Source organism: Epinephelus fuscoguttatus, linkage group LG19 (assembly GCF_011397635.1).
Source record: "Epinephelus fuscoguttatus linkage group LG19, E.fuscoguttatus.final_Chr_v1".
NCBI lineage: Eukaryota > Metazoa > Chordata > Actinopteri > Perciformes > Serranidae > Epinephelus > Epinephelus fuscoguttatus.
Genome location: NC_064770.1, coordinates 28,284,701 through 28,310,532, shown reverse-complemented (window position 1 = coordinate 28,310,532; position 25,832 = coordinate 28,284,701). Strand labels below are relative to the sequence as shown.

Sequence of the window (25,832 nt, the reverse complement as noted above, 5' to 3'; positions counted from 1 at the left end):
TACACTAATGAAAACATAGTTATGAATATGATGTTCCTTTTCTGCCAGTACATCCCCCTAAATCCTACACACTGGACCTTTAAGTGAAGGCAGTGTTCCGAATTGTATACTTATTTGTGTTTTTTACCTTAAGTATGTCATGCAGCTGCCCTTACAAAGTATGTGAACTGGGACATGTGTGTTTTAAGGTACCATGAAGTACCAACAACGCCTCTCTCGGATCAGTTTTAATTCTTAACATCAAGGGGCAAACATATCTTTCAAATGAAAAAGAAAAACATTGTTAAGTTCGGCAAAAACCATCAGTATACACAATACAGATGTGACACAGCGGCCCTGGTACACATCTGGAATAGAGATGCTTCATGACAGCATCTTTCTCTTGTCTCCTCCTAACTTTTGCCCTGTAATCGAAGACACCTTTGACATCAGGAGTGAGTGAATTTGCGTAACTGTTTTGCATTTGCTTCACATCTTAAAAAACACTTAATGGGTATTGTGCAAACTTGCAGCAGAACATCTTTGATATGTCACGATGAACCACTGTGCTTCAGCCCTTCTCCTGGGTAAGTGATTTTCTGTTGTTTTTTAATAGACATGAGAATCTCCAAACATAGTAATTGCAATAGCATGCTTGACTAGTCTCTATGAATTAATTCATTATCAATTTAAATGCTGCTGTTTTTTAATTTGAATTTATGTTGTTTTGACAGAACATGATTTATTTTAGACTGAAGTTTTGCAGGGTGTCTTCAGGTCCTTAAAGTCTTTCAATTTTATAAATATTAGGCCTTAAAAGTCATTTAATAGTCTTAAATTTGAATTTGTGAGGTTGTAATTGCCACAAACATTTTATCTAATTTCATTCACCTATATTTTAATGTCTTTGTTTGTTGTATTGTATGACAATGTATGTATGTATGAATGTCCACATTTCTGATTTTACAATTCTGTAAACCTACCACTGAACGAAATGTTATGACTATAACTTCTGTTCCCTGAAGGAGAGGAACGAGGTACAACACGTATAGTATGGGATATCACGCCCCCGCGTGGCCTGACTGAAGAAACCTCTATTCACGCCTTTAAGGCAGATGATCTGTGGTGACGCATGTGAGGCCCCGCCCGCACATATATACCTGCGTCGCCACAGTCATTCTTCAGTTCGATAGCCACTCTTCACCGAGCCCAGCTGCGCAGCGGGGCAACCTAGTGTTGTACCTCGTTCCTCTCCTTCAGGGAACAGAAGTTATAGTCATAACATTTCGTTCCCTTTCAGTCGATTCACTCGGTACAACACGTATAGTATGGGACATGTATACACGCCCCGCAGAGCAGCCACCGAACCGGAGTCCACTTCCAGCACTTCAGTGCATCGTGGACCCAGCAGAAAGGACAGAGTGAGCCACCGAAGGAGCTGTCACATCCAAAAGATAAAACCGGACAAAAGTGTGCGGTGATGACCAACTGGCTGCAGCACAGATATCACTCACAGATACCCCCTTAAATAAAGCCCATGATGCTGCCATGCCCCTGGTCGAATGTGCCCTCACACCGAGAGGCAATGGAAGACCCCTGCTGTTGTATGCTAGGGAGATAGCCTCCACAATCCAGTGAGAAAGCCGCTGCTTAGACAGAGCTTTACCCTTAGCCGGATTAGCAAAACAGACAAACAATTGGTCACATAAACGCACACTCTGTGTGCGGTCTATGTAAGTACGTAGCGCACGCACAGGGCACAAGAAATGTAACCTCCTCTGCTCCTCAGAAGCAAACGGAGGGGAACAGAAGCTCAAAAGCTCAAACGACATAGAGCTATAGGCTGCAGGGATAATTTTAGGCAAATACGCTGCATTTGGGCGCAATGTAACCTTAGAGCCATCCGAAGTGAACTGAGTACACGAGGGATGTACAGATAACGCATGAAGGTCGCCCACCCGCTTTGCAGAAACCAAAGCGAGAAGTAGTGCTGTCTTATATGAAAGAAACTTCATATCTGCAGACTCAATAGGCTCAAATGGGGGTCCACAAAGCGCCTCAAGTACCAAAGCTAAATCCCATGAGGGAACGCTGGGTTTAATCACAGGCCTCAGCCTGCGGACTCCCTTTAGGAAACGCATGGCAAGAGGATGAGCGCCTGGTGTCACTCCATCAAAACCAACATGGCAAGCAGATATAGCGGCCAAATAAACCTTAATTGTGGAGAAAGAGAGAGCCCTTATCCAGCAGTTCCTGGAGGAATGTCAAAACATCCACAATAGAGCACTGAAATGGGAGTACATTTCGGTCTTGACACCACTGCTCGAACGCCCGCCATTTGTAAGCATACAAACCCCTAGTTGACGACGCCCTCGCACTCTGGATCGTTGCCACCACACTTGGGGGCAGACCCTTAGCTATTAGATTGGACCTTTCAGCAGGTAGGCATGCAACCGCCACAGCTCTGGGCGCGGGTGAACCACCTCCCCTCCCGCCTGGGAAAGGAGGTCCCTGCGGAGGGGAAGCTGCCAGGGCCTCGCTGCCAGCAGACTTATTATCTCGGCATACCACGACTTTGCTGGCCAGTGAGGGGCCACCAGAATCAGAGAGAGACCCTGTCGGCGCACCCTCTCCAGAACTGACAAAATCATCTCCACTGGGGGAAACGCATACAGAAGCGTGTCGGGCCATGTGCGCTAACGCGTCCACCCCTAGGGAGCGTTGTGGTCCGTCATGGAAAGAACAGGGGCAGTGGGTATTTGCTCTGGAGGCAAAAAGGTCCACTTCCGCCCTGCCAAACCGGTCCCATATTTGAGTCACCACCAATGGGTGCAACCTCCACTCCCTCACAAGAGGACCTCCCCTGGAGAGGAGGTCCGGCCCCAGGTTCAGGTGGCCCGGGACATGGGTGGCTCTGAGAGACAGAAAATGAGCACTGCACCATAGCAACAGAGAGCGAGCCAGTTTCAACAGGGGAAGTGAGCGGGTCCCTCCCTGCCTGTTTATGTAGGAAACCACCGTTGTATTGTCTGTCCTGATCAGAACATGATGGCCTGTCAGAACCGGACGAAAATGCCTTAGAGCTAAGAAAGTTGCTAACAGCTCCAGGTGGTTGATGTGGAGCCTGCATTGTACCGACGTCCACACCCCTCTCACTGCTGCACCTTCGCACAGAGCCCCCCACCCCCTCAGGGAGGCATCTGTGGACACCACCTTGCGAAAAGACACCCTCCCTATAGGGGAGCCCTGTTGTAATAAACCGGGTTCCCTCCACGGGAGGAGCGCCGACATGCAAGAAGGAGATATCGTCAGTCTCCTCTGGAGGAGACGCGGCGCGCACAGCCGATGAGATTGAGTCCAGCGTTGCAACGCTCGCATTTTTAACAGCCCGAGAGGCACTACAGCGATCATAGATGCCATCATGCCTAACAGCTGTAAGACCGTCCGAAAACGTAGTTTGCGTCCCAACTGAAACTGAGCGAGGCAGCGGTGAAACGCAGCCACCCTGTGCTCTGACAGACGCGCTCGGTTTGAAACCGAACATATTTCCAGCCCGAGAAAAGAAAACTGCTGACTTGGGATCAGTGAACTTTTCCGTAAATTCACCGAGAAGCCCAGCGCCTGGACGTGCGACAGAGTCAGTGACAGGTGCGCCGCTGCCCTCTCTCTGGAGCTCGCGATCAAAGCCCAGTCGTCTAGATAGGCTAATATGCGAACGCCTTTCTCCCGGAGCGGAGCTAACGCCGCCTCAACACATTTTGTGAAGGTGCGGGGGGCGAGTGTCGTAAACCAATCTCCCAGTCCGATCGCGCTCAGTAGCTGTCTGAGTGTTAGCATTTTGAACCTGTAAGTTCGTAGATACTTGTTTAACACTCGCAGGTCTAAAATAGGACGAAGTCCCCCCCCTTTCTTCGGAACAACGAAATAGCGGCTGTACCAACCTTTGTTCGCCTCCGAAGCGGGAACAACTCGTATCGCTCTCTTGTTCAACAAGTTGTTTATTTCTTCCCTCAGTACTGCAGCTGCCTCGTCCCCTACAACTGTGTTTGTTACAGAGTGGAAACGGGGTGGCCGGGCCCTGAACTGTAACCGGTAACCCAGGACAACAGTCCTCTCTACCCACGGTGAGACTGCGCATGCGCGCTATTGAGGGAGATGGACAGCTAGCCGACTGACCTGCAGCACTGTAGGGAATGGGCTGTCGCCCCCTGGCGTGCCAGAGGGGAACGGCACCACCAGTTTGACCTGGTTTATTTGTTTGGTATTGTTTCGGGTACAAAACGGAACCTTTATTGAGTTCAATAAATGCACATTTACAACATTCACACAGTGAACAGAAGGCACCAACACTGGGGCACTTGTGTGTGTGGGGGGGTTGTGCTTGGGAGACTGTGTCAGGGGAGTGCAATGCTTCTCGCCCAGAACTAAACATGAATGCGGCCTCTTTGGCGGCAACAGATAAGGGGCAGCAGTGTCTCCCTCCTGCTGGAGCCCCTCTCGGCCCACTCCCGGAGCTAGGATGAGTGCGGCTTCTTCCTCCTAGGCGCTGAACCCTTCTGGAGGCCTGGTGGCGGACCCTTGCTCCAAGCCGACTGGCGTGGGGTTTGGCCCGGCGCTTGCTACTTCACCGGCTGGGAGCCCAAACTCGCAGGCGGCACTGCCCTCTTGGGGGGAGGCGGCGGTGTCGGCTTGGCAAGCCGCTGCTGTTTCGCATCACGTCTGGGGATGATGCTGCGCAGGGCTTCTGTCTGCTTCTTTCTCAGCTCAAATTTTGTCTGAATAGCGTCGAGCGACTGTCCAAACAGGCCTTCAGCAGACACTGGCTCGTCCAAATAAACAGCCCTGTCCCTCTCCGGAACGTCGGAAAGAGTCAGCCACAGGTGCCTCTGCGCAACCACTGTAGAAGCCATCCCTCTGCCCAGGGAGAGCGCTGCACAGCGGGACACGCGGAGGATGTAATCCGTAGCGACTCTAACCTCGTTGAGAAGAGGGCCAGTGGACTGTCGGAAGGCATGAGTGACCCAAGCTCCGCCAGACATATGGCTTGATATGTCTGGAGCATAGTGACCGAGCTCAGCGCACGGGCCGTGCCTGCCTGTGCCCGGTAAATCTTCTCCAGCTGCGACGCGGAGAACCTGCAGTGCTTGGATGGGAGCGTAGTGGGGCCGCCGACACCGTGGTTTTGGGCCGGGGCCAGATAGGCAGCCAGGGACGGCTCCATAGGCGGAGGATTGACCAGACCCGCTTTTTCGGCTCCATCCAGGTCCAAATACTGTCCATAGCCGGGCACCGTGACGCGGGTAGACAGCGGCTTGTTCCACGTCGAGGTTAGCTCCGCGACAAAATCAGGGAACAAGGGCAAACTATTTTTAACAGTCGTCGGCTCGGGGGGAAGGAAAAATCCCGCAAACCGCGACGGTTTCTGAGCCGGTGGGGGAGAGGGCCACTCCACCTCCAGCTTCTTGGCTGCACGGCGGTACAGCGAGAGGAAGGATGTGTCGTCCTGGTCAACCGACGCAGCAGCGGCGGCGTACTGGCCCGACGATAAAGCCTCCTGTTCATCCTCCGACAAGCCGTGCACGTCCAAACCGATGTCCAGCACGTCATCGTCATCATGGAAAGCGGCTAGCTGAAGCGGCGGCTGGCTAGCGCCCTCGGAGGGATCCGTTTCACGCTCGGCTAACCCGTCAACATACTCCATTTGGTCCGCCCAGTCACCAGCAGGGACTTCGGCCAAAAACTCCTTGCCGCCGGACTCAGACGAAGCTGGGTCCCTCGACTCGGAGAGGAGGGGGTCCTGCCGTGAAGCGGTTGTCTTCCCCAGCACTTTCTCCACAAACGTGACCCGCCTCTCCAGGGTTGAGCTCCGGAGCTGGCGACAAGACGCACAAGACCCGGGCTCAATCAACGCCCTCCTAGCATGGAGGACTCCCAGACAGACGGGACACGCTTCATGCTGGTCCTTGTCGTGCAAAGAGAAGCCGCACCCCTGAGGACAGGGGCGAACAGAAGACTTCTTCTTCGCCTGTTTAGGCTTGGTGCTCATACGGAGACACGAAACCCTTCGATGAATAGTACTCGAAAATACACACGAAATTAGCGCTCCGCGGGTAGCCGATGGCTAACACCAACAGGGGCTGTTAAGCTAATCTCGCGTCGGCAGTAGCCTATAGAACAGAGCTAACTAGCAGCAGCTAGCTAACCCACTCGGTAGAGGTGTTCTTAGAGAGGTGAAGAGCGTAAGAACTGAAGAATGACTGTGGCGACGCAGGTATATATGTGCGGGCGGGGCCTCACATGCGTCACCACAGATCATCTGCCTTAAAGGCGTGAATAGAGGTTTCTTCAGTCAGGCCACGCGGGGGCGTGATATCCCATACTATACGTGTTGTACCGAGTGAATCGACTGAAAGGGAACCTTACACTGTTCTTTTACTTTATACTTGCATTTATCTGTTGGCAGACTGTAGATCTACATACCTGTGCTTGAATAAGAAAAATATGATTTGTCCAGTTTGTGCAGTCTTAAATTTTGTGAAAAAATTTTCTAGAAAAAGTCTTAAAAGCATTAAATTTAAGTGTCTAATATCTGTAGGCACCCTGTTTTGAGATATAAAGAAAGGGCAAATAATTACAAATAAATAATGGTTATTATGATTCATGCCTTTTTTAATTTAATTTTATACAGACATCACTAGTAAAGGAATCTTTAAATGTACTATTTATTACTGGCTATGTTACATTCCCTTTCTAAGCTACATCTCAATATTTTTAAAAAATGAAGGTAATTTGTTGTTAATTATTTGAGATGATCATCTCTTGATCTCTCTTGTTTAAAGATGTATATAAATTATACAAAATCCTTAATGTTAAAGGCACTGACTCTCGATTATTTCTCTTTGTTAGGTTTACTTGTCATCCCTGTGACATGTGATTTTCCTCCTGGTATGGATGATGTTCACTTACACCAAAAAAAAGCTTCTCACAAAGGATGAAATCACCGTTATTTTTGCTGCCAATGTTTCCTTGTACCTTGCAGGTTCTTGTGATGGATACACCAACATAACTGAACCATGGCGCAACCGAGACTTTACATCTACTTCTTTCCCTGGTTTTCCTAACGATGATTCAAATCTCGTCAACAAATGGTGGCGCTTCACAGGGATTGGCGGAGACAGAATTGTTACAAAGTGCATGTCAAGCACTATTGGTGGCACTGTGTATATGATTTATTTTCCATTTTCATACCCAACTACTGAGTCTGTGACTCCCTCAGTAGGGACTGCGTATGCTTATGTGTATGGCTGTACTAGCACAAGTATTTCAGTGAGTGTGGCTCTGTGTCCCGGAGGATTCTACGTGTATAAACCATCAGGACATCCATATTCTTCTACGGGTTACGTGACCTGTGAGTTGCTGCTTTTTCACTTATTCAACATACAAAAGCAAGAAACATTACATGTACATTATGCCTAAATAATGGTTGTACAAAACACATGGAGTATAACTAAATGGAAAATAAGGGTTTAAAGTGACAGCCCAAATGATAAGTGCATAACTTTGTGGAAGATATCATGATGTGACTGTGCAACGTATCCTGATAAAATGGTTCGTATGATATTGAACAAAAAGTGCACAAACAACGGTTTGTATGTTATCTAACAAAGTAGTGTCTCATAAATGACGCAACATATTTAGCGTAAAGTTATGTAGGTCACGTTTAGCCAAGTAATAATACGAAGGTTGGGTTTAGGAAAAAAACAACTCAAAATTCTAGTCACGATTACTGGTCTACTGGGCCCTGTTTCAGAAAGCAGGATTAGTGAAAACTCTGAGTATGCTGAGCCTGAGAGGAGGGAAACTCTGAGTTCTCCATTTCACAAAGCCAGCTCAACGAAACCCTGAGTCAGTTACTGTGGCAACTTACTCTGTGAAGCAAACCTGCCGGCTTGCAGGTTTGCTTCATCTGAGACTGAGGCTGAGCGTGTAGCAGGAAGGAGACACATGGCGTGTCCTTTTTAGTGAATGAAGTTGTGGACGTTGGGGCACAGTTTATACAGAGGCTGCTGTGTAAGGAGAAGGTGATTAGACCCAGTTTGTGATTTCTCCCTGGAGGACTGTCTGTATGAAAGATACTGTTTGACCTCACACTCTATCATTTATCTTAACAATCTGTTCCACCCAGATAGCCTATGTCAAATATTACACATTGTGGATTTGCATTATCATCGGAGCAAATTTTATGCATTGCCCTTTGATTCTTCGGCAGCGGCAGTTTTCTTTATAACATCAGAGACACTGAACACATCAGAGAGACAGCGGATTGTCGGCCCGTAAGAAAAGTGACTCTGGCTCTGAAAAGACTTTTGCCCGTTGTTGTGGTTTTCCCTGGACATAAATCAGAATTGATTATCAAAGTATTTGCAAAGGAGTATCGTTGGCTTAAGCCTGATTTATGGTCCTGTGTTAAATCAACGACGTAACTACGTTGTAAGGTACGTGGCTATGCAGGAAGCTTACCATAGCCCCCGACGTAGCCTGACGTGCACTTCCCAAAAAATGTAACTGCACGTCGAGGCAATGCAGACCCAGCGCAGAGGGCTGTGATTGGTTTTCTTAGTAGCAACGCATTTCCGGTTCCATATTTCCAGAATGCGCCATCCCCGCCATCTTTAAACATCTTCTGTTGCGATGTAGATGTTGCAGTAACATACTTTCTTTGACATCCAACAACTCCACCTCCAGCAAGATTCTCTCTCTCTCTCTCGGTCGCCATTGTTCACTGTGACCGGAAAAACCGGAAGCTAAACAAAGAATCAACTAGAGACGATGATAACCATTCAGGAAAGGACCGCAGCCCCCTACCGCTCTGGCGGTGAATTGCACCGCGATGAAATGGAGTGACGGCAACGACGTAGGTACGCCGTAGGTACGCTGCAGGACCATATATCAGGCTTTAGTGGATGGAGCGGACGCCCCGTGATCAGACGCTAATGCTGCGGCCGCGGGTTCAAACCCAGTCTGAAGCCTCTCACTGCGCGTCGTTCCCTCTCTCCCTCAACATTACGCTGTTTTGCTATTTAAGGCAACAAAAGCCCCGAAAATAATCTTAAAGAAGAGGAATTCCACAGAACTGCAGGTTTGTCAGTGTTAATCAGGAATTAATCTATGTGGATTCATGATGCAGTGATTCATGAATACTTTTCATAGCCTATATTCAAAGACTGAATATCACGTTATCTGCACTCCACTGATGATGTCTTTCACTGCTCGCCGTGAATGCGCCTCTCTCTCAGGCTGAACATACTCAGAGTTGATTGAACTAATGCTGATCAGCTGTTCTGGAACCGAAAACTCAGTTTCTCAGCTCAGGCTCAATCAACCCAGAGATTACAATTAGGCTCAGAATTTGTTGAGCCTGCTTCCTGAAACAGGGCCCTGGTGGAAAGTCCTGTGTGTGTTTGACCTTTCCACCACCCCAACCTGGCTCCTTTACACAAACTCTTGTTCTTTAAACTAATTCATTCTTTACTCCCATCAGTGCATTGGTCATGTGACTGCAGTCTTCCAAATTACGTGGGTAATACACAAATGACTTCATTATGAGTTGTGGGGCATTATTTTTATAGCCTGGAATGTGTTAACTTACAAAACTGTATCAAACTGAAAGTCATTTTACAAAATTGTTGCTGCGGTAGTGGGAAAAATGTACACAAAAACATGAATTCAGACAACATACAATCGGTATTTACTAATTCAGTTATTCATTATCTGTAACTGTCTATCTCAGCTGACATTAGGTGAGAGGTGGGGTACACCCTGGACAGGTTGCCAGACCATCACAGGGTAAATCAAATCAAAGTTACTTAAAACTTTTAAGCTCAAATACTATTTTACATCTGTTTGCAATGGTTGTGTATGAGGGGAAAGTCTTTCTGATTGTCTGTATAAATAATATTTTTCTGTTTATGTTGCCTGATCCGTTATTCACATTTTCTTTGAATATCAACGATGGCGTCAATTTCATTGCTTTTCTTTGAATGTGCTGAAAGAACTGACAAATTTCATACCTCATATCTGGACCTACATATAAAAGGGTTGTTGTTTTAGTTGCTTAACATTTGCTAAATAGCAGGTGGAGGATTGTACAGCTCACATTTTTCAAATTACTTATGATATGTGATCATGTCTGTTTAGATCATTATAAGTGTGAACCAGACTCCTGTGGACCACTCGCTGAGTGCTCAAGTGAGGGAGGTTGCACCTGTGTTTCTGGGTATGAAATCCCTCCAACACACCTACCCACTCCAGATTCATATGGCTGTGTTGGTAAGTACATTTTGTTTCATTTAAATGGTGGTTACATTGGTGACATGGTGGAGAAATTGATCATCTCGTGCGTTGTATCCAGTGATAATGGCCATTGTTACAAACCTTTAATGCAAGACAGTACGTCACGCAGGAAGTAGGAGGAGCCTCGTGCTCTTAAAGTAAGCAGTTTGTTTTAAGTGTACCTTCTTCTGACTGTAATATATCTTGTCAGACATTGATGAGTGCCAGAGGAATTCAGAACTTTGCGGCACTAACAGCAAATGTAACAACACCATTGGAGCACACTTCTGTACCTGTCTGGATGGATTCGACGCAACAGATCCTGCATTACCACCTGGAGGCTCCAACCCATGCATAGGTATCATAAAATACATTTGTTTCTGTCTTTCTCTCTTTGCAGGTACATTCACGCTGGTTGTGAAACTTGTTCACAGGTCTGTTGTCAATTTCTCCACAGATATTGATGAATGTCTTGACAATGTCTGTGGGGATGATGGGACCTGTCACAACAACCCAGGAAGTTTTGTATGTGAATGCCATGATGGCTACCACCTTGTGCCTGAAGCAACCCCAGTTTGTCAAGGTTTGTGCTGTTCTGTAGTGTGTAATATACAGTGAGCAAGGCATAACCCTCAATGAGCCATTCGGTGATCAAAAAATATGTTAGGCTCCATAGGAAATGGTCCTTCAAAATAAAAGCTCTGTTTTTAACAAACTTGACATGTTGGCGAGTCACTTGGGTTCCATTCCGAATGGACCCGCGATTCACTTTTGGACCACGACCCACCAGTTGGAAACCAGGGGGAGGTATAGTTGACTACACGTGCAAATCTTAAAGCCCTCATCCACTCAAAAATTCTGTTTTTTTTATGTCAATATGCCCTGAAATGAATGACATTGACTCTACAGACTTGTATCTGTGCAAAGTTTGTCACTACACAGAACAGAATTTTGCTGCTCACAATAGTCTTTTCTTCATTTTTCTTTGTCTCATAAGAAATAAATCAACTTCTTATTTAGATTCTGATCTGCTCCCCCCCAGCAAAGGAATAAATCAGCAGGAGTTCTTTTGCTGTGCTCGTAGGCTTCGCAGAGATGAGGCTTGAATTTGATCACTGAGGCAAATTTCTGACATTGTGCGGGCTCATTTACAAGCCAGTCAATTCTTCTTTTGGATCTCAGAGCTGATTATTTCAGACAAATAAAGAATAATGCAGGGAGAGAGGAAAAAGAGCTGAATTTAAGAAGTATGGGAAAATGGTCAGAATGTAATATATTGGGCTCCATTACATCAAGGAGAAATCGTCTGGTCAAAGAAGAGATTTTATTTTGAATTTTCCTTTCCTCTGGGTGCAGGGGTGTTTTCACTTTCCTCCCTATTCCACTAGAAATCTGACACCTCTGGTACAGACCAGACTTATCAATACAGAGAGCAAAGTAAGCCATAGTGTAGTGAAAGTTTTGACAGCAAACATGGTAGAGTGTGCAGTTCTTGGACGTTAACTGGACCCTGGAGCTTTCTTCTTCTATTAACCAAAAACCTAATTGTAGCAGATATTACCAGATGTTTCACAACCACCAATACCATGTCAGCCACTGCCAGATAGCCTACAAGCTAACAAGCTATAAAACAACATAAATAAATCAAAGATGCTAACTACACTAACCATTCTAATTCGTCTGCTAGTTGACGATTACAGTGCAGAACAGACTCCTCATCTGAGTCTAGTTCTCACTGAGGCTCATCATGTATGCCTTGATCTCTCTGATGTTTCTTCCAATGCTAACCAGCCATCTTGATGTGCACTGCTTCCTCACCAGTCAACCTAGCACTAGTAGTGCTGAGCCGACGCAGGAGAAAGTGACATTTGGAGAAGGCTAGATCTAGAATTTCTCAATAAGGGAGAAGGAATAGATGTGCTTCCTCTTCTTCTATTTACTTTTCATGTGGGAAAACCATGTTGAACAAAATCTTAATCATAGCGGAGTATTTTTACATACTTCAAAACGTGTCTGGAGGGAGACTTTGACAGTGCCCATGTCCAAAACCCATGGCATAGGGTGCCATGGGTTTTATCTTTGCAAATCTAAAAAAGGCAATTGAACATTGTCTTACTATATAATCCATGTGAAATTTGGCACAGTGGTAGAGGGTCATGGGAGGAAGCAATATTACATCAATTGGCCAAAGGGGGGCGCTATAGCAACTGATTGAAATTGCAAACTTTGAATGGGCATATCTCATGCCCCGTATGTCGTAGAGACATGAAACTTTGCACAGAGATGCCTCTCCTCATGAGGAACAAATGTGCCTCAAGAACCCATAACTTCTGGTTATACAGATTTTCCGCCATTTTGATTTTTTTGAAAAACACTTAAAATCGATCATGTTGTTCAGAAAACCCCACAGAGTTACTGTAACACACCGGCTAGCTAAGGAGAAAGAGATTGGTTTTAGGGTGTTCACAGTATAAAACTGGCAAATATAATCTGCACTTTGTCCTTTTAGTCCTGCCAAAAGCTGAGCTGATACACTAAATGGACAATTTTCCTTTTAATGAGAACATTGTAACATACATTAACCGTCCCTTCCTCAGATATCGATGAGTGTTTCAACTCAACTGTCTGTGGCCCTGACTCTATTTGCACCAACACGCCTGGAGCTCATACCTGTGAATGTCAACTGGGGTTCACACCAACTCAACCAGCTGCAGATGTCAGTGAGTCCAACATCTGTATTGGTAAGTGCAGACACCAGTGGCACAGTGGCAAACCTGAGGGTTAAAACATCTGCGCATGTATCACTGTTAGCCATTTTGAGTTCATTTCTTCAATATCAGAGAGAGGATGAAAAGAAACATCAGTGAAGTAAACACTTAAGCCAATAGCTAACATTTTCTGTCAGAGTATCCAATAAAAAAAAAACTGCTATTCATTATCCTTGAGTTGTGCCAGAAGCTAAGGTCTTGACTATACAAGGTAACAGCTGTGTAAAATAAATCCCAGGTTGTTAGGGGAAACAGAATAACAGGGTGCTCTTCTAAACCTAACCTGCACAGTGCTGGTTTGTACCAATTGAGCATCAATTTTTCTACAGTGTTCAGTCTTTTACAGCACAGCAAGGCTAAATCCAAACAGGTAAAAAATATATTGTACTGCCAAAACTTTGGAGTTGTGCAACCTAAAATTGTTATGATTACATACAGACTAATAGACACTAATTTCACATTTGCTATATTTAACTTTCACTAGTTGACCTTACTACAACACATTCTTAAAGTACTGCCACCACAGCTTACATTACCAGAGATTTAGTGTAGTACTGCATCTGCAACTTGTATTAATTTAAAAAGGTCCCCATCCTTCAAGGTGTTGCACCTAACAGGCATAGCTAGGTATGAGTTCAGCAGTCTCAGTGGGCGATATAAGGTGCACTGTGAGAGGAAGCACAGGCACCAAGTGGCATCAAATACACTTTTGTGACGTCTCCGAAAAGTGTATATGGCTTCTTTTGTGTGTTGTATTTATTTTAATCTCAGTGATTTTACAGATGTTGATGAGTGTGTCGAAGATGCTACTGTCTGTGGACCAAATTCCAATTGCACAAATTCAATTGGATCTTACATCTGCACCTGCTTCCCCGGCTTTCGGCTGGACAACCCAGATGTAATAGCCAGCATTTCTAACCCATGCACAGGTGTGTGCTCTTGTTTGGTATCTATGGAGGATACACTGTGCTTCTACTGTTTGGATTTATATGGATTAAATCATCCTCAAGAACAGATAGTGTTGTGCATGCTCTCTCTCTACAGATATAGATGAGTGCAGCAAGACGCCTGATATATGTGGTGAACTAACAGTGTGCACTAATGTACCGGGGACCTTCTATTGTTCTTGTCCTGATGGATTCTACCCTTCAACTGGAATCCTGTGGGAGATGGGGGTTTCATTTTGTCAAAGTGAGTAAAGCCAACTTTCAGGATAATTGAGATTTATAATTAAAACTAAGTTAAATTTTTTATTTACAATATTTTCTAAATCACTGTCAGGTCTTTCAGATATCCTAGATGCAATTGAGCCTCCAAAGGTAAGCCCTGATTGCATTTTTCCATTTCTCAGTTGAACTGACGAATGAAGAATTTATGTTATGCATAATGACTGTAAGTATGTAAACACCATATCCTAAATATGATCATAGCTGGGATAAGCGCTTCAATTAGCATCACATGATCCAGCTAGGGCTAATGGGAAACAGACCTCTTAAAAGATAATAGGGGGATTTCTAGAGGCCTCATAAATGGTTTGTAAATGCACTCAATGTTCAAACAAACATCTCTTGATAGGAGGAAATCTAGATACCAGTGCTGACCCCCGACTTGTTATTATGTTGAATGTAGAAGTTACCAAACCTGTTCCATGATTAAAGAAACAAACTAATGTCTCCCTATTGTGAAGTGAAAACATTTTAATTTTGAGGTTATACAAAGTTCATACCTTTCTCTTAGTATATAGATGTCAAATCACCAGTTTACAATGTGGTAAAATCAATAAGTACTCAATTTGTTACTTAAAAAAGTAGAAATACTTTAGTCTAAAAATACTCCATTAAGTCATGGATTCAAAATGTTACTTTAGTAAAAGAACAGAAGTACTAAGATTTAAGGTATCAATATTAAAGGTCTGGAGTGAAGGATTTAATGGCAGCTAGCATTGAGGTCGCAGAACTGAAACTACTCCTGTGTGCCAAGCGTGAGCGACGCAAAAATGCAATTGGGCTCATCTAGAGCCAGTGTTGGGTTTGTCCATTCAGGGCTACTGTAGAAACAACATGGCAGACTCAGTGGGAGAGGACCTGCTCTGTATGTAAAGATATTCCTCTCACTCTGAGGTAAAGAAAAAACAGAGATTCTTAGTTTCAGTTGATCAAAAACGAATTAAAAATAGTTACAAATATTATCAGGGGTGTAAATATAGACAGTGCAAGAGGGGCGGTTGCACTGGGGCTCCATAAAGTGAGGGGGCCCATAGAGGGTGTGGGCCCTCCAACAATATGTAGGGCAAAAAACGGGGCCTTGTGAATAATTCAAATTGCCACCTTAGATATACGTTTCTGTTTAAAGATAAACTCTCATTAACTGAAAAATAGTGCAGTTTGTGAGGCTATACATGTCTCTGAAAACGTAAAAACACCTTCATCATGGTTTTCTTTTTTCTTCTTTGGTAAAATAGCCAGTAAGATTATACAGAAACTAGTTTAGGCCCATAAATAGCAACTAGTCTGCACAAGGGCCAATCATAATAGCATGCACAGGGACCCATTGAAACTACCTCACAGCATTAAAAATTATACAGTGGTTCTGCTTATAGATGCCCCTAAATCCTACACACTGGACCTTTTTTAAATGATCAAAGGTAAAAGTATCATGCCATAACATGAGCTCCTTAAGTTATAAAATATTTCAATTTGTTTTTTGATCACTAACAAAGACATGTAATAGTATTTCAGTTATGTAGTTCAGCAATTTGGAGCCAATTTTTGATGCTTTACTACTGGTATATGAACATATGTTTTACATATGTTTGTATTTAAAAATAGCAAGTAACTATAAGTGTTAAACAAAGGTATTGGAGTACATGTACAACACTTCCTTTTGAAATGTAGTGGAGTAGAAGTATGAAGTAGCATATGATGGAAATAGTCTAGTAAAATACAAGTGTCAAAATTTCACTTAAGTATAGTACTCAGGCAAAGTAAATAAATACTCAACACACACGTTGTATTGCAGGGTCAGACAAAAGAAAGAGCTTTCCTTGGCAATATGGATCAACAGCTCAAGAACAACACAGGTGTCACCTTACCAGATGCGGTATGTAGAAAAGATTCTAGTGTTTTACTTGTGGAGACCGATCACACGGATCTCACTGTGAGTCTAAAGAGGTGATGTAATGTAAAGTGCTGGGGACACTGCGGTTACATTCTAATGCCTTTCCCCTCTGTCTTTCTTGGTGTCTCTTGCAGACAGTGGCAAACAGCCTTTCTGCATCCATGGTACTTCATATCCAACAAAATCAGAGCTTTATGTTATGTTTGTGTTTTTGTTTGCCTCATTACAACGACTTATTTCTCACAGGAAGTGTCAGGTGTTGGACCACGTGTCAGGTCAAGCAGGGTGAGTAGTGAAGGAGACGGGGAGACCGGCAGTGTGATCCTGGGAATCACAGACCTTCTAGTTTCTACAATAGTGCCACGAACTCAGAACAAAACCAGCAAAGCAATGCAAACTCCAACAGTGGGTAAGAGGAGTTCCTCTTTGTTTAGATAAGCTACATTTGATTTCTCAGCACATATAAAATATACCTGCTATAATTTTTATCCATGTGTCAGATTTGAGCCTCGAAGTCATTGGTCCAGGGAGTCATGATGACAACAATGCCCCTCTTTCTGCCAAAGGACAGACCATGGAGATCAACTTGCAGGCTCTTGCCAGCGCCAACAATGGTGAGACAAAGTAGACGAAAAAGTCCATGATGACTGTAGCATCTGTTAATATCTGTTTAATTCTTATTTCACCTGGACACTCCTAGGTTCTGCTGCAGCTGCCTTCATGACACTGAGTGGGATGGAGACTCTTCTTAGTCATCAGTACTTTAAAACGGAGAACAAGACAGAGATGTACTCGGATGTTTTTACCGCAGTCTTACCGTCCATAAACACCACCAACCTCACTGACCCCGTCAACTTTACCATCCAACATAAGAAGGTGCAGCAGCAATCAAAATTCAACTCCTATCCATCGAGACAAAAAGAAACTAACTTTGAATGTAAGCTCTGTTTCTTTTGTTTTCTCAGAAAGTACCTGAATCTGGAATTGTGACTTGTGTGTTCTGGGAGGACAAAAGCAAGAACGAAGAAGAGGAACAAGAGGACGATGGCGAAAAAGAGGAAGAGACGATGGGTTGGTCGGTGGAGGGCTGCTGGGTTGCATACTCTGATGAAAACTACACAGTGTGCAGCTGCTCCCACCTTTCTACCTTTGCCCTCATCATGCAGATTGGGGAGGTATATGAGATGTCTATATACATGATAAGACTGTGTTGCTGAGGGCAGGGACACTATAGAGGACTTGAATACTCACACTACGTGTTTTGACAAATGGAGCTATTGTGTGGAGGGACCGACAATATGTCAGCCTTAAAATCTTGTAGTTTGTATCCAGGTGAAGACAAAGTTGCAGATCCAACATCAGGTTGTTCCGAACGGATGTACGTAATTCTCTTGGTCTCTGTGTCTTCTGCCTTCTCAGCCTCCACCAGAGGATCCCTTCCTGGAGTGGCTAAACCGAATGTGTGTGATTGTTGGACTATTCTTCTTTGGTTTGGCCATCTTCACCTTCCTCCTGTGTAGCTGGAACCCCAAGATCAACAACACAGCCCGTCTTCACCTCTGCCTCAACCTCTTCTTCTCCCATCTGCTGCTGCTGTGGAACGACAAATATGTTGAACAAGAGGTACAGCAAGTCTAATAGCCCAATTGCCAGAAGCAGTGTTGGCATTGCATGTTTCTTAACCACAGATATGTCACATTTGTATATTCTGTTGTGGATATGTTGAAACTTTCCATTTCTTACATCTCAACAATGCTGTGGTTATCACGTGGTTATATTTAGGCACAAAAACACTTGGTTTTGGTGGTAAAAAAAATATCATGTTTGGCTTTAAACACCCATGTTTGGTAGCACAACTGCCCATGGAAATGCAGTGACTGGTTGCTAAGAGGCACCCGCCATTTAGCCACGCACAAAATGCACATTTGGTGGCAAAAATACCAGTTGGAACGCAGGGACGGGTTGTTAGAAAACATCCCGTGTTTTATGTTGGGTCTCAAACAGTGCTCTGCAGCCATCTACAGCTTGGCAGCAGTCTCACCTAGGAGTCACATCATTCAACATCCCCTCCAGATAACATGTGACTAGCACTACATCACTCTAGAAATGTTGATAAGATGCGTATAAAATGTAAAAAGATGATGTATCTGTGGTTTGCAGAAACATACAATGCCAAGATTATCTTACAGGGACTGGGCTGCTAATACTAAGATGTTTTGTTTGCTTACAAAAGTACTTACAGGACCCTCACACAGGTAATTCTGTGACTTTAATTAAGTGATAAATTCTCTGCTGTGGTTGTATCTAAAGCTTGGGGCGTGGATGAAAGGAGGAGGCATTTTAGGCATTTTACTGTATTGAAGATACTTCTCTTCTGTCTCCACAGCTAGCCTGCACCGTCATAGCGGGGCTTCTCCACTTCTTAGTTATAGCAGGTTTTGTGTGGATGCTGCTGGAGGCCTTTCAGCTCCACCTGTTGGTCCGGAGGCTCACTAAGGTGCAGGTCATCCAGAGAGATGGCCTCCCCAGGCTAGTTCTTTACCTGATTGGCTACGGCGTTCCATTTGTGATTGTGGGTGTTTCTGCACTGGTATATTCTGATGGATATGGTGCTACTGAGGCAGAGGTGTGAGTAAGATAAACAGTAATACACTCATTCATATTCTCCTGTATGTCTGATGTGCATCCAGGTTGAAAGTGTTTGATTCTGCTACAGGTGCTGGCTCTCGAGACAGCGCCATTTCAGCTGGGCTTTAACAGGCCCTGTGATTGCTATCCTTGCTGTGAGTATATTGCATGTTAACATTTGCTTCCCTTTTATTTTAACAAATTCAATCACCTCAGCCCAGTTTGTTGTCTTAACTGTATCGTGTCTGGAATATTTTTTTTTTTAGCAAACAAAGGTATATTTCTTGACTAGTACAATTAGAGGTTTGTGCGGAGATTTTTTTTTTCCACAGCCCAGCCTTTGTGTCTTTTTCTCTTTTAGCTGAATTGGATATTGTTCTGTGCTACTCTATGGAGTCTGAGACCCACCCTGGCCAACATGAAAAGTGATGTTTCTCAATCCAAAGACACCAGGTATGAGTGATCAACACTGTCTTTGCATTAAAATCCAAAATATGCAATTTTCTGAAAACCCTAAAAGTTGAATTCTCATTGTTTACAGGTTGATCTTGTTCAAGATTGTGGCCCAGTTTGTCATACTGGGCTGTACCTGGATTCTGGGCCTGTACCAGACAAACCTTTTCTTTCAGGTCCTCTTCATTCTCCTCAACTCCCAACAGGGCACCTTCCTCTTCATCGTCCACTGTCTGCTCAACAAGGAGGTAGTCTTCAGCTACATCAGTCTTTCTCCTGCCTTCTCACATCAGTTAACTATTGATTCAAGGCTAATACGATTGAGAGAATATGGATAGAATTTTAAATTGCTTTTGTTAAACAGATAAACTAACCTGTAACGTTTGAATATTTAATGCTATGTAGATGATGTAGCATTGTTTGTGTATAATAGTTGTTGTTTTGTATGCTCCAGGTGCGAGAGGAGTACATAAGATGGCTGACGTGCTCTTGTGGAAAGGACAGATCTGTGGTAAGTTCCTGGAATTACAACACATTATCTCAAGCAGTCCACTAAATTATTTTAAAATGTAGATTTAATAAAAATATGGATTTCTGAAAAATTTCAAACAAACTCACATGTGCCACTTTACCTCCCATACTATACATCTTTAATACATCTATTTAAATGAGGAATAGCCCCAACTGATTCCACCATATTCAGTGTTTTGTATGCAAAAATAATGAGCTGTCTCCAAGGCAGAAGGTGCAAACAGTACAGATATTAAGCATTTTCTTTGTACTGACTATATATCAATTTCAACAACACTAATACTGATTATTATAATTTATTTAAACAGAAAGATGCACCTTCAATCTCTGAGGATTTGGACAAACCCGAGGGACAGACAGATGAGGAAAACAAGGCTAAATCCAGATGAAGTAAAAAGGGAAAAACAAACAGAACAGATGATTTATGTTTTTATAAATTCTAATTTCATGAATGCCAAAGTGTGACATATTTTAACATGTTTTTCTGCATCATTGTCTCTCATGGTTTTAGCTGGCTGTTTTCATCGTCCAAGGACTTAATGTAAAGTGAGTTTGTTATTATAGTCAGGCTCATTCTGATTTGAATAGCTGTACAATAAAATAACTCTTGTATTAACTCTGTCAGTTAATATTATTTTGCTGAATACATTTGTGATGTGGCTCAAGTAGCTAAATATGCTTATGTGATTTCCACACTATGTTGTTGTATTTTACAGTAAATTACCGTAACAGATGAATATAGTACACATTAACTCGTACACTACAGACAAAAACAGTGTGAAAGTAATTACTTTCCTCCTGAATATTTTATGAAAGGCCCATAATATTGTAAGTCCTCACGGTGTTATAAAACACTGGGAAGACTTGTTCAAATAATCACCATCTTTCCACCTAATACATTTGCTTGGGTGTGGGAGCTTCCACAAACACACTAATGCCCACACCCTCAGTCAGGCACTGTCTGAAAAAACAAACTTTATCCAAAGTGAAAACATTCATGTACCAGTTGTTTCTTTCTCTTTCTATTCGTACTGTATTTGAATGAGAGCTGGGACACTTCAAGGTGTGCCAAACTTTACAAGACAAATTCAAGGGACGGGCAAAGCCAGGGATATTCTCTCTCTCATTTACATTGGATGCATTTAAATTGTTTATCTTGCACACTGATGCACATACAGTGGTCAGAGACACATAATAAACTTTGACATGTAATAGAAAGGAAGCATAGGAAAACAGGAGTGCAAGCATCAGTCTAGTTTAACTTGGTTTAATGTACATCAAGTCTCTCTGGCATGCATGTAATATGTCTTACAAAATAAACTTTCAAACATTTTGTTTTTCATAAATAATGCACATTATTTAATTGCACTGTGGCAGGATTGGCCCTTTGGCAATTTCTTCTGCGGAGCTTCTCTCATTGACATCTGAATTTCTGTATGTGTTGCTCTTAGCCTGCTCTCATAAATTATGAAAATAAATCAATGACAGCTATTACTGCTCATGACACTGTTTACACCACAGGTTTCATACCAGCAAATTTAAAACCCTTAATGGAATGACAGTGGTGGAATTTTTATCTGTCAGTGGGTGATACAGGGTGACAAACAAGTGAGAATCAATTTGTATCAACATTTAATCTGAGAGTTGTAAGGTTACATGCTGAGGCACACGTTTTCTTTGTCTATGTGTGAGAAATACTGTACACAACAGCTCTTGCTTTAGCTTGCATTATCCGCAGTAGTACAGTGCATATGTCTGCCTCAAGGGTGCAGCATTTAATCACATATAATGACAACTGATGTACTTTTTGAAACAGATCACGTCATGGTGAGGTGGCAATCCCAGTATTTCCTTTTGATCCATACCTTTATGTCTTAAAAGAATGCATCCTTTTTATCTGTAATGATTGTTTCTGTCATCAATCCCAGGGCAGACTGCTGTCAGAGCAAATCATAGTGATCATGGGAGAAAGCAAGTGGCAACACAGCCTGTATGACACTTCTCCACCTTATCCATTTTAGAGGATAATGAGGAGTGACCAAGTGCCTGATAGAACCACAGTGGAGTGACTGGGGACTGCAGATTATGGAGGCTGCTGAAATCCCCTTTGCCAAAAATAACCATAATTTATCAGTGGGAGTTCTTTGAACAGTGTCACTCACTCTTTTGTCACACACTCAGCTTGGTGTAAAAACCAGGAATCCTCCACAAAAAACTACATGGAAACGAACAATACTGATGCAGATCTAGCATTCTTTGTTACACAAGTAAGAAATCAGTTGTAGGTAAAATCTGGCAGTTGGTATTTGATGATATCACTGAAGGCAACTGCTCCAACTAAACTGCAGTTTGTCACCTTGTTCATTATACAGATGCATACAATAGTTAGAGAGATGCTTTGATCAAGGGCACCTTGTCAGTACCAAGGAGGTAAACTCCAGCTACCAGTCTGCACTGCTGGACTTTAACCGGCTTGGATTTAAACTGCAGTTTCCAAGCCAAGTCCCTATGGACTGGGCTACTTCCACCTTCATCAAAGTAGGTAGAGACCAGAGGCAGAGAAAGAGATGGTAAACATTCAGAGCTTAGCCCAAACCTCAGGGCTCCAGGATCATGCTCCCCTGGGGATATTTTTTCTCATTTATGGCAGTTATATGCAACCCATTTGAGAAAATGGAATACCAAACAATCTGTATATCATTTTGTGAAAAAAGTTGCCAAGGACAGAAAAAAATCATCCCGTGTCCTGTTTTGTGTCTACTTGTTGTCCAGCTGTCTTCTTCATTCTGAAACCGTAACACAACAAATGTTGAAGATGACTAATTTTCACTCCTGCCATCTTAAAAGGCTAAATTTGTCTGATGTTACTATTTTTTAAGTTACGTAACATAGGTAGGGTAGGGATTTGGTGTGGACCGCATTACTAAGCTTGAAACCTTTTCGTTCGTACTATGATGAAGTAGAGTTCACAGCATGAATGTTTAGCTGATAAATCTGCCACATGTAAATCCATGCCATGGTAAGAGAGGAAGATTTACTCAATTATATTGGATTTCTTTAGGCCAGTGGTTCCCAAATGGTGGCTCGTGGTCCAAAAGTAGCATTCTGCTGTAGAGCGAGTGACTAATGGACAGCTATTCAATTTATTTATAAAGCCCAATATCACAAATCACAATTTGCCTCATAGGGCTTTACAGCATATGACAGCCCTCTGTCCTCTGACTCTCACAGTGGATAAGGTAAATAACAGACAGCAAACTAACACGATGACATGGCCAAATGCAAGTATGATGCTGAACATGTGAACTGTGTACCTTTAACCGATGACTACAGAGAAATCTGGACCCCGCGGCTGGACCAGCTGGGAACCACTGCTTTAGGCAATTGCATCGATTCAGCAGGGATGCAACCCCACCCCACTCTGCCCCTGGTGGAGGCAATGATGTTACCCAGTGTAAAAGTTTGTAATGCTGGGTAGTTATATGGAACGTTAAAGGCGCTGTATCTAAGAATGTGGCCAAAATGGTTACTGCACTCAAATTCAAAATACTGCCGCAAGTCGTGTCCGCCCCCCCCCTCCCCTACAGATTCGAGGTTGCTGGACAGCGGCACCCTGGAGACTGATTTGTTTGCCCACGGGTGGCTGCCGTGGCAGAGCTACGTCGCCGCGTCCTTGATGGCGGTGGGTGGTGCAACAGGCCAAAACACAAATTCAAAACATAAACATGATATGCGGACCACAAAAAAATTTTTTAGATGCAAATATTCTGGCCGTCCTATTGTTGTCGGTGAGATCAGTATGTTATATGAACATTATTCCTTAGTCTCTGTGACATATTAGGATGATTTTATGACTATTTGCATTAGATTTCTTACATATAGCTCCTTTAAGGTTGCATATCAACATTATTAGTAACCGTGTTTCACCGGCCTCTGGTCTTGTCTCTGCATCAGTTATCTAACAGGCCCAGGCCTGAAATTTGTGAGTCAAATGCAACATACTGTAGGCTAGAGCATGAGACATACTTGCTGATGTTGGTGTAGTTCCCGATAACTGCCACTAGATGTTGCCAAAAGGCCATATAACTGATTGTACCTTCGACTGAGTGGATTTTTTTTTTTTTTTTAATAACATTTTCTGGCAGCTTTGTGTTCTAATGTTCTTCAAACTGATCCTGGAGTGATTGTGTACTTCACATACTTGTAATTATCTCCTGTTGTTTTTTTGCATTAACTTGCATTGGCATTAATGTAAGCAACACCCACATACAGCTGCACCTCTGAACAAAAGATATTGTCTCTGTTGCCATAACAGAAGGTTTAAGCATAATAAGCTTACTTTGCACTGTTTTATTGACAGGTTAAACAATAAAGCAGAGCAAAAACATTAGTATATGCCATGCCATATGCTAATTACACAGCAGCACCCTTTTCAGGAGCTAAGCAGTGCACAAACAAGGTTATTTATCTGCTTTATACACACACATTTCTGATGCAATAAAAGCCTATAGTATTTAGTGTGTAGAAAAAAACAATACATAACTTTTGTATATGGGACTGGGTGTGCACATCAATGTGTGAGCTGTATTTAAACAGTATAATTCTGTCTGTTGTTCCTCAATAATTAGTGACTGTATGCATAAATGTATGTTTGCATATGCGTATGTGAATTCGTAAGATAAATTTGTGCATTCAAATTCCTGTTCAATTACGCGTAGCGTCTGTAAGGATCAGCTGGAACTCTGCGTTCTGTCTGCTCGAGTGCTGATTGCTTCCCAGTTGAGTTAAGTGATGATGCCCTCAACTCTGTCCAGGCATGAGGCCACTGATGACACATTCACACTCTCAACACACACTCACCATTTATTCAGAGTGTCTGAAACACTGAATCTATTTAACATACATTCTGACAGTTTTTCCACAAGCATGCAACGCAAACTGAGAAATGCACAAATCAGCTTCATCATATGTGACTAGAAATGCTGTCCTTTGGAAAACAACTTCACAGATCTGATTCAGCTGGCGAGCAACCTAATATATCGCTTCGGAGGTTGTATGACAACACAAATATCAAGTCATTAAGTTCTGCTTTTTGCAAATTAACTTCACTCCTTCAGATGAATGCATTCACTAAGCAAGACATGAAAGGGGTCTGCAGTTTTGGATGTCAAAGGTTAACTGTTAATTGGCTGGAGGGGACACCAGGCTGCAGCATACGAAAATGAACTCGCTTGACATTAACCATTAACTGCTGAAAATATTTTTGACTGGCTACCCATCAGTCTACAGGTTAATTTTACTACTTTTTAGTTTGCTGCAATGTGGACTACTCTGGTCTTGTGGGAGCTAGTTAGTTAGCAGTGCCGCTCATTCTGCGACCATGTGGTTATCCATTGGTAGAAGTTGGCCATTCGGTTAGCAGGAGTAAGACGCTCGGCTGCACTCGGTCATGCTCGGCTGCTGTAAGCTCTCTGCTCTATGGGCCATACAGTGCGTAAGTAGTGCCGGTCATCCCCAGACCATCCGGGTAATTTTATACATGGCAGTTGAACCAGTTTGGCTTCATGTGTCACACAGCAGATCTCATTGGAATGAACTGGGTCCCACATTCATCGCTGTATCCAGTTCTCCTGTGGTGCGTAGTGCAGACTGGCCAAGGCTAGCTAATCAGTGCAGGTTGGGCATGCACTATGTATGTTAACACAGCTAACTGGCTGTCTGTCAGCAAAGCCAAGAAACTAAATCAAATACAAAGTCAGACATTGGCATCATCAAAATAATTCAAATTTCACCACCTCTAAACGGATATTGCTCTGAAGCTCAGTGAGTCAATGGAGCACCAGACTTAGAGGAACAATTGTGTTTCACATCTTTTTTTGTTTCTCAAAAATTGACAAGTTGATCACTGGTTAATGGATATCGACTTATCAAAGGCTAAGTTAACTGAAATTGACATCCCTACTCAGGGGCCTATGTCATGGTTCCCATGGTTCAGGCTCTTAATCTAAAACCTTGTGTAGTGGG

At 43.3% G+C, this 25,832-nt stretch overlaps 1 protein-coding gene and 1 long non-coding RNA gene across 2 annotated transcripts; both read left to right on the top strand.

Moving 5' to 3' along the window:
* The first annotated feature begins 514 nt into the window (after window positions 1–514).
* Window positions 515–7,096, top strand: LOC125880091 (uncharacterized). Its single transcript, XR_007448011.1, has 3 exons — window positions 515–566; window positions 6,886–6,924; window positions 7,019–7,096. It is a non-coding gene; the product is annotated as an uncharacterized LOC125880091 (long non-coding RNA).
* Window positions 7,097–7,203: 107 nt separating this feature from the next.
* LOC125879660 (adhesion G protein-coupled receptor E1-like) lies at window positions 7,204–20,389 on the top strand. Its single transcript, XM_049561630.1, has 21 exons — window positions 7,204–7,387; window positions 10,177–10,308; window positions 10,523–10,669; window positions 10,769–10,894; window positions 12,909–13,052; window positions 13,862–14,008; window positions 14,124–14,270; window positions 14,361–14,398; window positions 16,098–16,178; window positions 16,331–16,360; window positions 16,443–16,605; window positions 16,697–16,810; window positions 16,897–17,072; window positions 17,162–17,371; window positions 17,616–17,819; window positions 18,583–18,824; window positions 18,913–18,979; window positions 19,186–19,277; window positions 19,366–19,525; window positions 19,732–19,788; window positions 20,117–20,389. The coding sequence occupies exons 1-21, from the start codon at window positions 7,204–7,206 to the stop codon at window positions 20,195–20,197; spliced, it is 2,742 nt and encodes a 913-aa protein (XP_049417587.1). The 3' UTR covers window positions 20,198–20,389.
* Window positions 20,390–25,832: the final 5,443 nt, after the last annotated feature.